Source organism: Pristiophorus japonicus, chromosome 11, assembly GCF_044704955.1.
Source record: "Pristiophorus japonicus isolate sPriJap1 chromosome 11, sPriJap1.hap1, whole genome shotgun sequence".
Classification (NCBI taxonomy): Eukaryota; Metazoa; Chordata; class Chondrichthyes; family Pristiophoridae; genus Pristiophorus; species Pristiophorus japonicus.
The window spans coordinates 91,940,455-91,954,243 of NC_091987.1; the positions used below are offsets into that span (position 1 = coordinate 91,940,455).

General features: G+C 50.5%; 1 protein-coding gene across 1 annotated transcript; it reads left to right on the forward strand.

Annotated features, from left to right (window-relative positions):
• Positions 1-8,804: 8,804 nt before the first annotated feature.
• Positions 8,805-9,918, forward strand: htr1fa (5-hydroxytryptamine (serotonin) receptor 1Fa). The gene has a single exon (XM_070893012.1). It carries the CDS (start codon positions 8,809-8,811, stop codon positions 9,916-9,918), a length of 1,110 nt encoding a protein of 369 aa, XP_070749113.1. The 5' UTR covers positions 8,805-8,808.
• Positions 9,919-13,789: the final 3,871 nt, after the last annotated feature.

Sequence of the window (13,789 nt, forward strand, 5' to 3'; positions counted from 1 at the left end):
GTAACGCCCCGCTCTGACCAGTAACGCCCCGCTCCGACCGATAGTGCCCCGCTCTGACCAGTAATGCCCCGCTCTGACCGATAGTGCCCCGCTCCGACCGATAATGCCCCGCTCTGACTAGTATCGCCCCGTTCTGACCGATAGTGTCCCGCTGCGACCGATAGTGCCCCGCTCTGACCAGTAACGCTCTGCTCCGACCGATAATGCCCCGCTCTGACCGATAGTGCCCTGCTCTGACCAGTAACGCCCCGCTCTGACCGATAGTGCCCCGCTCTGACCGATAGTGCCCCGCTCTGACCAGTAATGCGCCGCTCTGACCGGTAGTGCCCCGCTCCGACCGATAGTGCCCCGCTCTGACCAGTAACACCCCACTCCGATAGGTAATGCCCCGCTCTGACCAGTAATGCACCGCTCTGACCGGTCGTGCCCCGCTTTGACCAATAGTGCCCCGCTCTGACCAGTAATGCCCCGCTCTGACCCGTAGTGCCCCGCTCTGACCAGTAACACCCCACTCCGACAGGTAACGCCCGCTCTGACCAGTAACGCCCCGCTCTGACCGGTAGTGCCCCGCTCTAACCAAAAGTGCCCCGCTCTGACCAGTAATAACCCGCTCTGACCGGTAGTGCGCTGCTCCGACCGATAATGCCCCGCTCTGACCAGTAATGCCCCGCTCTGACCGATAGTGCCCCGCTCTGACCAGTAACGCCCCGCTCCGACCGATAGTGTCCGGCTTCGACCGATAATGCCCCGCTCTGACCAGTAACACCCCACTCCGACAGGTAACGCCCCGCTCTGACCAGTAACGCCCCGCTCCGACCAATAGTGTCCCGCTCTGACCAGTAATGCCCCGCTCTGACCGATAGTGTCCCGCTCCGACCGATAGTGCCCTGCTCTGACCAGTACCGCCCCGCTCTTACCGATAGTGCCCCGCTTTGACCGATAGTGCCCCGCTCTGACCAGTAACGCCCCGCTTTGACCGGTATTGCCCCCCTCCGACCGATAGTGCCCCGCTCTGACTAGTAACACCCCACTCCGATAGGTAACGTCCCGCTCTGACCAGTTATGCCCCGCTCTGACCGATAGTGCCCCGCTCTGACCAGTAATGCCCCACTCTGACCGGTAGTGCCCCACTCCGACCGATAATGCCCCGCTCTGACTAGTAACGCCCCGTTCTGACCGATAGTGCCCCGCTCTGACCGATAGTGCCCCGCTCTGACCAGTAACGCCCCGCTTTGACCGGTATTGCCCCGCTCCGACCGATAGTGCCCCGCTCTGACTAGTAACACCCCACTCCGATCGGTAACGTCCCGCTCTGACCAGTTATGCCCCGCTCTGACCGGTAGTGCCCCGCTCTGAACGATAGTGCCCTGCTCTGACCAGTAATGCCCCACTCTGACCGGTAGTGCCCCGCTCTGACCAGTAACACCCCACTCCGACAGGTAACGCCCGCTCTGACCAGTAACGCCCCGCTCTGACCGGTAGTGCCCCGCTCTAACCGAAAGTGCCCCGCTCTGACCAGTAATAACCCGCTCTGACCGGTAGTGCGCTGCTCCGACCGATAATGCCCCGCTCTGACCAGTAATGCCCCGCTCTGACCGATAGTGCCCCGCTCTGACCAGTAACGCCCCGCTCCGACCGATAGTGTCCCGCTCCGACCGATAATGCCCCGCTCTGACCAGTAACGCCCCGCTCCGACTGATAGTGTCCGGCTTCGACCGATAATGCCCCGCTCTGACCAGTAACACCCCACTCCGACAGGTAACGCCCCGCTCTGACCAGTAACTCCCCGCTCCGACCAATAGTGCCCCGCTCTGACCAGTAACGCCCCGCTCTGACCGATAGTGTCCCGCTCCGACCGATAGTGCCCTGCTCTGACCAGTACCGTCCCGCTCTGACCGATAGTGCCCCGCTCTGACCGATAGTGCCCCGCTCTGACCAGTAACGCCCCGCTTTGACCGGTATTGCCCCCCTCCGACCGATAGTGCCCCGCTCTGACTAGTAACACCCCACTCCGATAGGTAACGTCCCGCTCTGACCAGTTATGCCCTGCTCTGACCGGTAGTGCCCCGCTCTGACCGATAGTGCCCCGCTCTGACCAGTAATGCCCCACTCTGACCGGTAGTGCCCCGCTCCGACCGATAATGCCCCGCTCTGACTAGTAACGCCCCGTTCTGACCGATAGTGCCCCGCTCTGACCGATAGTGCCCCGCTCTGACCAGTAATGCCCCGCTTTGACCGGTATTGCCCCGCTCCGACCGATAGTGCCCCGCTCTGACTAGTAACACCCCACTCCGATTAGTAATGTCCCGCTCTGACCAGTTATGCCCCGCTCTGACCGGTAGTGCCCCGCTCTGACCGATAGTGCCCCGCTCTGACCAGTAATGCCCCACTCTGACCGGTAGTGCCCCGCTCTGACCAGTAACACCCCACTCCGACAGGTAACGCCCGCTCTGACCAGTAACGCCCCGCTCTGACCGGTAGTGCCCCGCTCTAACCGAAAGTGCCCCGCTCTGACCAGTAATAACCCGCTCTGACCGGTAGTGCGCTGCTCCGACCGATAATGCCTCGCTCTGACCAGTAATGCCCCGCTCTGACCGATAGTGCCCCGCTCTGACCAGTAACGCCCCGCTCCGACCGATAGTGTCCCGCTCCGACTGATAATGCCCCGCTCTGACCAGTAACGCCCCGCTCCGACTGATAGTGTCCGGCTTCGACCGATAATGCCCGGTCTGACCAGTAACACCCCACTCCGACAGGTAACGCCCCGCTCTGACCAGTAACGCCCCGCTCCGACCAATAATGCCCCGCTCTGACCAGTAACGCCCCACTCTGACCGATAGTGTCCCGCTCCGACCGATAGTGCCCTGCTCTGACCAGTACCGCCCCGCTCTGACCGATAGTGCCCCGCTCTGACCGGTAATGCCGCACTCTGACCGGTAACATCCCGCTCCGACCGATAGTGCCCCGCTCCAACTGGAAATGCCCCGCTCTGACCAGTAATGCCCCGCTCTGACTGATAGTGCCCCGCTCTGACCAGTAACGCCACGCTCCGACCGATAGTGCACCGCTCCGACCAGTAACGCCCCGTTCCGACCGATAGTGCCCCGCTCTGACTAGTAACGCCCCGCTCCGATCGATAATGCCCCGCTCTGACCAGTAACGCCCCGCTCTGACCGGTAATGCCCCGCTCCTACCGATAGTGCCCTGCTCCGACCGATAGCGCCCCTCTCTGACCGGTAATGCCCCGCTCTGACCGGTAACGCCCCACTCTGACCAGTAATGTCCCGCTCTGACCAGTAACGCCCTGCTCCAACCAATAGTACCCTACTCCGACTGGTAACGCCCCGCTCCGACCGATAGTGCCCCGCTCCGACAGATAACGCCCCGCTCTGACCAGTAACGCCCCGCTCCGACCGATAGTGCCTCGCTCTGACTAGTAACGCCCCGCTCCGACCGATAGTGTCCCGCTCTGACCGATAGTGCCCCGCTCTGACCAGTAACGCCCCGCTCCAACCGATAGTGCCCCGCTCTGACCAGTAACGCCCCGCTCCGACCGATAGTCCCCAACTCTGACCAGTAACGCCCCGCTCCGATCGATAGTGCCCTGCTCTGACTTGTAATGCCCCGCTCCAACCGATAATGCCCCGCTCTGACCAGTAACACCCCTCTCTGACCGGTAATGCCCCGCTCTGACCGGTAACGCCTCACTCTGACCAGTGATGCCCCGCTCTGACCAGTAACACCCCTCTCTGACCGGTAATGCCCCGCTCTGACCGGTAACGCCTCACTCTGACCAGTGATGCCCCGCTCTGACCAGTAACGCCCTGCTCCAACCAATAGTGCCCTACTCCGACTGGTAACGCCCCGCTCCTACCGATAGTGCCCCGCTCTGACCAGTAACGCCCTGCTCCGACCAGTAATGCCCCGCTCTGACCGGTAATGCCCCACTCTGACCGGTAACACCCCGCTCCGACCGATAGTGCCCCGCTCCGACTGGTAATGCCCCGCTCCGACTAGTAACGCCCCACTCCGACCGATAGTGCCCCGCTCTGACCAGTAACGCCCCGCTCTGACCGATATTGCCCCACTCTGACCGGTAGTCCCCAATCTGACCAGTAACGCCCCGATCCAACCGGTAATGCCCCGCTCTGACCAGTAACGCCCCACTCTGACCGGTGCCGCCCCGCTCTGACCAGTAACGCCCCACTCTGATCAGTAACGCCCCACTCTGACCAGTAACGCCCCGCTCTGACCGGTAATGCCCCACTCTGATCAGTAACGCCCCACACTGACCAGTAACGCCCCGCTCTGACCAGCAATTCCCCACTCTGACCAGTAACGCCCCGCTCTGACCGGTAATGCCCCGCTCTGACCGGTAATGCCCCAATCCGACCGGTAACGCCCCGCTCTGACCAGTAACACCCCGCTCTGACCGGTAATGCCCTACTCCGACTGGTAATGCCCGCTCCGACTAATGCACCCTACTCCGCTGTGTCGGCGATAGCGACACCATCACCATGTGCATCGACTACTTTTCGCCCTAAAACAAAAATGTTGTTGCACCCCCTGAAGCCACAGCTTAACGAAGGGGAGGGCCTATCTACGCAGCAGCACTATGCTTCCCGCCATGGAGCGCAGCGCCCTGCACGGAGTCCTTCCATCCCGCTCACACCCCACTGAGCAAGTGGATCGTGATATTTTGCTCTCCACTTGCTCTTGATGGGGGGTGTGGGAAGGGGTAAGCTGAATATAGGTCACGCGGCGGGACATATGTGCTGAGCATAGGAACTCCTGCCTCACAGCTGTTACCACCCCAGGCGATATGCAATTTCAGCCTGTTTGAATTATGCTATAATTCAGGATAGTGAAAGTTCGAAATGGCTTGAGTTTACAAGTGGCGGCACTTGCCACTGACCTCGAAAAAGCTGCCTACAAACTTTTAGCGGGTTCTGTGGCATGGATTTTACTTTTCCCGACGTTAATTTCATTCTGGCAACATCTATTGGGGTTCTGTGGCATCCAGCAACAATTATGTCATTAAACATTCTAAGCAGCCTGTCACATTGACAAATTCTCTCCGACAGCAAACCAGGAAGTAACAAGCAGGTTTTATCATTCACTTTTTATAATTTTATAGAAAGTGAAATAAAAATTGGGATAACACATGGGATTAAGGTAGAAGTTGAAATATCATAAACAAACATTGAAAACAATTATTTTTATTATTTTTAAAATCTATGGATTTTTTTTTTAACATGTAATCCAGAAATTTGTCATTCCACAAATATGAAATGTACTTTTTCAGGGCCAAATTCATTGTTCAGCAGTAATTATGACTTAGTATGTCATTAAAAACCTCATTCAACAAAACTTAACTTTTTCAAGAGTTTTTATAGTGAGAATAGAGCATAAAATGTGGAAGCTTCTATCAATTCAGTGATTTCAATTGATTTCCATTGGGAGTAGTGCAACAGCGCACCCTGTGGAGGAGCAGGGATTCACTGGCAGCAACTTGAGGATTTCTGCATTTAACTGCGCATGTTCGGACTCCAGAAATAGCTGTCAATTTTAACACCGTAATGACGGCGAATGCTGACAGTTTCGCAATCAATGCAACCACAAATTCCGGGCCATTGCCTTCAGTATTTACAACATTGTCACATCATTATTGCTCCGAAAAGATTGAGGAAATTTGTGTATTTGCATTTACATCCTATTGCACTAAACATTAGTTTCCATGATTGTTTTTAACAGTGTAAACCTTATGACCATCAAATCCCCTCAGGGTTCATTTCCATAGCTGCAGTGTTCAAGTACACAGACATTTCCTGGGTTTACGGCACTTCTGAAAGCAGTGCAACTTTACACCCAAAATAAAATGATCTAACAGCTCCCCCAAGCATTTTAGTGTAAGTGAAGAGTTGGTGAGCTGAGTCGGGCACCAACTGCACACTGATTATAGGCTTCCAAAGAGATATTTTTTGAACCCCCTCTTCCACATTTTTTGATTACTAACATCTGTACTTTATTTTTACTGTCAAGCTTTCCTTTCCTCCAAGGAAATCAATTTTGGGACCCCCTACTTCCCTCGCCCCCAAACACATACTCAGATCGACTTCAGACAGGGGATGGCTATATCATCATAGTGAGCTGTCCGGGTATGTATCGTGCACGTGTTGGATACCCTCTTTCATAGAGCAGCCAAATTCCTCCACATGTGTATCAATCCCTAGCAGCAGAGGCACATCGCCAGGGACTTATTTAAGATAGCTGGACTCTCCGGGGTACAGGGTGCCATGATGGCATGCTGATAACAAGCACGCAGCGCTGATGTATGTGAATAGGAAGGGATATCATTCCGAGGATGTCCGGCTCAGCTATGATGCAAACCTTGCCATTTCCTTACACACCAACTGCAACGGGAATCAGAGGGCAGATTCTGCGGGACATCTTCAATGACTGATCAAATGTAATGGCAGCACCTTAGACTTACCTTGTTCTTTACACCCTGCCAGATGATCAGCAGAGCAGATCTATTTGGTCCAGCAGAACCTTGCCTGTTTATGAAGAAGTCTGAATCTGCTGAATGGTCTATTTCCTGACTTACAAAATGTTCTTAAATAATGAATCACGAGACAAGTCCAAAATAAACATTTATTTTATGGCAAGCTAAGGGAGTGTAAGGTTGTGAGGATAAGGCTGTTGGTTAAGGAGTGTGTGGCCATTGTGATGGTAGAGGTAACTGAGTGATCTAGGGATGTGATGATCTTAGTGTGGAGGAAGACATTTTGGGTTTGTGCAAGGCAGTTGGTGTGTATTAGTGGAGTTGTAGGCATCCTTATCCAATATGTAGTGTGAAGGGTTAGTTATGTGAACATTGCTTTAAGAGGGTGAAGAGTGTGGTGATGCCCAGAGTAGGCAGGGAAGAAAGGGAACATGTAGTGACATGCTACCCTTGCCTGCCCTCGTGAAGTGTTTTTGCTTCTTTCTGCCCTGTTGACGAGTCCTGGGTGTAAGGGAGTTGGGAGTCAGTGCTAGTGCCAGTTCCAACCAGCAAGCAGCATCCAACTTAGTACAAGGAAGCAGATCAGGGCCATTTCTTGGAGGGGGGCTTGGATGTCTTCAGAAGAGTAGCAAGTTGTGCTTCTTCTGCCTGTTGGTTTGGCCTGGTGCACAGCTGGCCCCTATGTGTGAATATGGGTGAGAGATGCTGTCAAATGATTTGGTGCAAATTGCCAGCAAAACCACTTGTTGGCAGCTTACCTTGCCTTACAGTTCTGCTGCTGCCTAACATCAGTAGCGTGCTTTTAAAGAGTTATGCCATTGTAGCAGGAAGTTTCCTGAGGGAAGCAGGCGTGGCAGCAATGTACACAGTTTCTACAGTCGTTGCACACAAGAGCTGCACCACAAATATTTAAATGAGCTTCTCCAGGAAACATGTATGTAACTCCCACTGCGGGTAAATTGCATAACTTTTCAACATCATTGTAAAAGCAGCATAACGGAAATTCAGGGCCATATTAATGTGTAGATTGATCTCTGAGATGAGAGGGTTGTCCTATGAGGAGAGATTGTATAGATTGGGCCTATACTTTCTAGAGTTTAGAAGAATGAGAGGTGCTCTCATTGAAACATGTAAGATTCTGAGGGGGCTTGACAGGGTAGATGCAGAGAGGTTGCTTTCCTTGGCTGGAGAGTCTAGAACTAGGGGGCATAGTCTCAAGATAAGGAGTCGACTATTTAAGACCAAGATGAGGAGGAATTTCTTCGCTCAGAGGGTTGTGAATCTTTGGAATTCTCTACCCCAAAGAGTTGTAGATGCTCAGTCATTTTGTATATTCAAGGCTGAGATAGGTAGATTTTTGGACTTTAGGGGAATCAAGAGATATGGGGATTGGGTGGGAAAATGGAGTTGAAGTTGAAGATCAGCCATGATCTTAATGAATGATGGAGCAGGCTCGAGGGGCAGTATGGCCTTCTACTGCTCTTAGAATCATAGAATCATAGAAATTTACAGCAAGGAAGGAGGTCATTTCGGCCCATTTTGTCTGCACCGACCGACCAAGAGCTATCCAGACTAATCTCACCTTCCAGCTCTTGGTCCGTAGCCCTATAGGTTATGGCACTTCATGCACATCAAGCATTTTTTAAATGTGCTGAGGCTTTCTGTGTATTCCTTTGCATTGATAGTCCTCCCCAAATGCATTACCTCAACTTATCCAGATTGAATTCCATTTGCCACTGTTCTGCCCACCTGACCAGTACATTGATATCTTCCTGCAGTCTACAGCTTTCTTCTTCTTTATCAACCACACAGCCTATTAATTCTTATGTTCTTATGTCTGCATTATCTTATTGCGTTTTCAATATATCAGTATTTCAAAATGTATTTTTATGATCAGAACACGGATATACATTTCTCCACATTTTGATTGATGTTGACTGATAACATAAAGGCAAAGGAATCAACTATTTAATGATCATGAGTTTTATACATCAATAATCCATCAGCATGTTCATTTTGCAAAATGTATGGCCTCTCTCGATGACATAATGGGTCTGAGTTAGAACTAAACAATATAGGCCAACCTGGTCTCCCATCTATTGAGGTTTCATACTGGAACTGAAGCGTTGCACAATTACGCCTTGTACCTTTAGTCACACGTCTTTAGGAGCTCCAGGTTTTCTGACAGCTTTTACTTTTAACCCTGGTTCCATGGTATTAAAAACACTTACCATCTCAACTGATATTGTGCTTCATTTGCAGATTGTATGAATCCACAGGAACTTCTCGTCCAACTGAACAAAATGGATTTGGAAAATGAGACTTATTCAAACTTTACTTTAGAAGAACTGGCAAAGGGAAAAACTTCAAAGGTGATGATATCACTTTCACTCTCTGTCTTGGCTATTATGACCACAGTCATTAATTCCCTGGTGATAACTGCAATAATTGTAACAAGAAAGCTCCATCACCCAGCAAACTACTTAATATGCTCCCTCGCTGTTACTGATTTACTTGTTGCCGTCCTTGTGATGCCCTTCAGTATTGTTTACACTGTAAAGGAGACATGGGTGATGGGTCAAGTTGTCTGCAACATCTGGTTAAGTGTTGACATTACGTGTTGTACCTGCTCCATTCTTCATTTGGCCGCAATTGCCCTGGACAGATATAGGGCTATAACTGATGCTGTGGACTATGCACAGAAAAGGACACCTAAACGTGCCGGAATAATGATCACAATTGTATGGGTCATATCTATCTTTATATCAATGCCTCCTTTGTTTTGGAGGCACCAAGGAAATAATAAGGAGGACGAGTGTCTTATTAAGCATGAACATTTTGTCTTTACAATCTATTCTACATTTGGAGCATTTTATATTCCCTTGGCTTTGATTCTCATCCTGTACTATAAAATATATCGAGCCGCTAAAACACTTTATCACAAAAGGAGTGCAAGCAGACACATCAACGAGGAAGTAAATGGCAAGATGGCCAGCATTACTGCCAAAAGCCCCAGGACACCTTCAACATTGTGCATATCTGAAAAGTCCATCTCAGACCCTTCAACGATTGAAGATGCAGAAAAAGTCAACATCACAGCCAGAAGTCCCAACCCCAGTTGCCAGCAAGAAAAAATGAGGAAGAGACTTAAAATCTCAGGCACAAGAGAAAGGAAAGCAGCAACTACCTTGGGTTTGATTCTGGGGGCGTTTGTCATATGCTGGCTGCCATTCTTTCTAAAAGAACTTATTGTAAATGTCTGTGAATTCTGTTATGTCTCTCCGGAGATGTCCGACTTTCTGACGTGGTTAGGTTACCTCAATTCTTTAATCAATCCCCTTATTTATACAATCTTCAATGAAGACTTTAAGAAAGCATTTCAGAAACTAGTACGCTGCAGACAGCTTCTGTAAATACAACAGCTGTAGTCTCAAAACAATGCTCTTTGGTAATTAGAATAGGTCGACCTTGTACAGAAGCTTCAACTTTGAAAGAAAGACCAGTATTCCTTTTCTGGTGGCTTACAGTAGCTTTGTATCTGAGACAATGAACAAAACATTATAAATTCTGTCACAGATCCTTAAAACTCTGGTAGAGAAGGGAACCTATTTGGTATTTTTCTATTCTATAACTGGCAGTATAGTTTAAAGAGGCCATGGTATGTAAGGAGAGAGAGTGTAGATTTTACATTTAAAATATTTGAGTGGATTTTTTTTTGATTAAACTACGGGGAAAGCGCTACTTAATTTTCTTCTATTATTATTAGTTTTAATTTTCTTTGCAGCCTGAAATGGATGTATTGAGGGTAATTAAAAAGGAGAATTGCTTATTAAGGGCCTATTAATAAAAAGATAATAATTTGTGAAAGGCCTGTGTAAGAAAGATATGCATGTTTTCCTTTTGTGGGGTATATTAAAGAAATTAGAGTTGCTTACTCCTATTCAGAATGAATGTAAGTTCTAAGGAAGAAGGACAAGAGTTCATGGAGCAGCACAACAAAGCCACAATAGAATGGTGCGAGTATTTTTCTTCACAGAATTAGTGGAGGAGCTATTGTTCTTTAAATTTATTCGTTCATGGGATATGGGCGTCGCTAGCAAGCCTGGCATTTATTGCCCAACCCTATGTGCCCCTGAGAAGGTGGTGGTGAGCCACCTTCTTGAACCACTGCAGTCCATGCAGTGAAGGTGCTCCCACAGTAACTTTGTCATAGCGGTTTGGTACAACTGAGTGGCTTGCTAGGCCACTTCAGAGGGCAATTAAGAGTCAACCACCTCGCTGTGGGTCTGGAGTCACATATATAGGCCAGACCAGGTAAGGATGGCAGGTTTCCTTCCCTAAAGGACATTATTGAACCAGTTTGGTTTTTACGACAATCCGATAGTTACATGGTCACCATTACTGACACTAGCTTTTTATTCCAGATTTATTTCATTAACTGAATTTAAATTCCCACAGCTGCGTGGTGGGATTTGGACTTACGTCTCCAGATTATTAGCCCAGGCCTCTCAGTTACTAGTCCAGTAACCGGGTCTCCCACTAGAATTACAGTGTAAAGTCCTTACTCTACAGCATGAAACTACATGAGGCACATTCCAGGGACAAGGCCACTCTGTGACCTTAACTCTTTATGCAGGACTCCAGAAGTGATGACTCTGCATGGGACCTCCCCTTATGCACCTGTGTGATCAGGTAAGGAGTGTCTCCCACAAGTTCACCCCCTGTGGTCAAGGTGTGCATCTAAGTTGTGTGTATACAGTAATACAGTGGTGTTACATTGTAGTTACATACATGACATCACCTTCCCCCTCTCAAAGTCTTACTGGGATCATAGGTTTAGTCTTTCAGGTGGTCTACGCTCCCTCGTGGAGCGCCGCAGTTGGGGCTCTGGTTGTTGGACACTGATGTGAGTGTCTGCCACCTGTGGTGATTCCGGCCTGTCCGGGCTGACCTCAGGGACTGTGTATTCTTCTGATTGCTCTTGTTGCACGTTCGCTGGCGGTAGTGTGAGCTCCATCTCATGGTCTTCTTCAGGTTCCTCCATATCCATTCTGAACCTTTTTACCTTTTTTTTACTTGGTCCAGATGCTTACGGCATATCTGGCCATGTTGAGTTTTACCACGATGACCTTATTCCCCTCTTTGCCAATTACAGTACCCTCAAGCCATTTGGGCCCCATGGCGTGATTGAGGACGAATACAAGGTCATTTATTTCTATACATCTCCCCCTTGAATTACGGTCATGATACTCGTTTTGTGACTTGTGCTTGCCCTCAACTATGTTGGTCAGGACTGGGTGGATGAGGGACAACTGAGTTTTGAGTGTCCGTTTCATGAGTAGCTCTGCGGGCGGGACCTCTGTGAGCGAGTGCGGGCGGGATCTATAGACCAGCAGGAGGCGCGATAGGTGGCATTGTAGGGAGGGTCCTTCAATCCTGAGCATACCTTGCTTAATGATTTGGACTGCCTGTTCCGCTTGGCCATTGGAGGCTGGCTTGAACGGTGCAGTCCTGATGTGGTTGATGCCATTGCCCGACATAAACTCCAAGAATTCATAGCTCGTGAAACACGGGCCATTATCACTCACCAGGATGTCCGGCAAGCCATGGGTTGCAAAGATCGCATGGAGGCTTTCCACAGTGGTGGATGACGTGCATGAATTCAGGATGATGCACTCGATCCATTTCGAGTACGCATCTACTACGACGAGGAATATCTTCCCCATGAACGGGCCCGCGTAGTCAACGTGAATGCGTGACCATGGCTTGGTGGGCCATGGCCACGGGCTGAGCGGGGCCTCCCTGGGGGCATTACCCAGCTGGGCACATGTCGCGCACCTGCGAACACAGTGTTCTAGGTCTGAATCAATTCCAGCCCACCAAACGTGTGACCAGGCAATGGCCTTCATCAGCTTGGGTGCTCGCTGTGGAGTTCTCTGATGAATGCCTCCCTGCCCTTCTGGGGCATGACTACCCGGCTGCCCCATAGTAGGCAGTCAGCTTGGATGGAGAGCTCATCCATCTGCCTGTGGAACGGTCTGACCTCCTCAGGGCATGCTCCGTGTGCGGGCGCCCAATCCCCAGTCAGGACACATTTCTTAATCAGAGATAGGAGGGGATCTCTGTTTGTCCAGATTTTGATCTGGCGGGCTGTGATGGGGGAACCTGCGCTGTCAAAGGCATCGACAGCCATGACCATTTCAGCGCTTTGCTCAGCCACCCCCTCGGTGGTGGCCAGTGGGAGCCTGCTGAGTGCGTCAGCACAGTTTTCAGTGCCGGGCCGGTGCCGGATGGAGTAGTCATAAGCAGCTAATGTGAGAGCCCACCGCTGTATGCGAGCTGATGCGTTGACATTGACAGCCTTGCTGTCCGACAACAGGTATGTGAGTGGCTTGTGGTCTGTCTCTAATTCAAACTTCCGACCGAAGAGGTACTGATGCATTTTTTTTACACCATAGACACATGCAAGCGCTTCCTTCTCGACCATGCCATATCCCCGTTCTGCTTGAGAGAGCGACCTGGAGGCATAAGCCACAGGTTGTAGTTGACCCTCAGCATTATCCTGCTGCAACACGCACCCAACCCCATAGGACGATGCATCACAAGTCAGAACTAAACGTTTACAGGGGTCGTACAGGGTCAACAACTTATTTGAACAAAGTAGGTTTCGCGCCCAATCAAAAGCCCGTTCCTGACAGTCCCCCCAAAACCAATTGCAACCCTTATGCAGGAGCACGTGTAGCGGCTCCAACAACGTGCTCAGGTTCGGCAGAAAGTTCCCGAAATAGTTCAACAGCCCCAGGAATGAACGCAGCTCCGATGTGTTGCAGGGCCTGGGTACTCGTCGAATCGCCTCTGTTTTGGATTCGGTGGGCCAAATCCCATCTGCAGCAACCCTCCTGCCCAGAAACTCAACCTCAGGAGCTAAGAACATGCATTTAGACTTCTTGAGTCACATGCCTACCCGGTCCAGTCGGTGTAGCACCTCCTCCAGGTTGTGGAGGTGTTCCTCGGTGTCTCGACCCGTGATGAGAATGTCGTCCTGGAATACGATCGTTCCAGGAATGGATTTAAGCAGGCTTTCCATGTTACATTGAAAAATCGCGGCCGCTGATCGAATGCCAAACAGGCATCTGTTATATGCAAACAGTCCCTTGTGCGTGGTGATGGTGGTCAGTACTTTGGATTCGTCGGCCAGTTCCTGGGTCATATAGGCTGAAGTGAGGTCCAACTTGTTGAACAGCTTGCCGCTTGCCAGCGTGGCGAAGAGGTCCTGACAGAGCC

Bases quoted from the DNA above. Each gene is read 5' to 3' on its own strand.
- htr1fa (XM_070893012.1), top strand. From the start codon at position 8,809: ATGGATTTGGAAAATGAGACTTATTCAAACTTTACTTTAGAAGAACTG.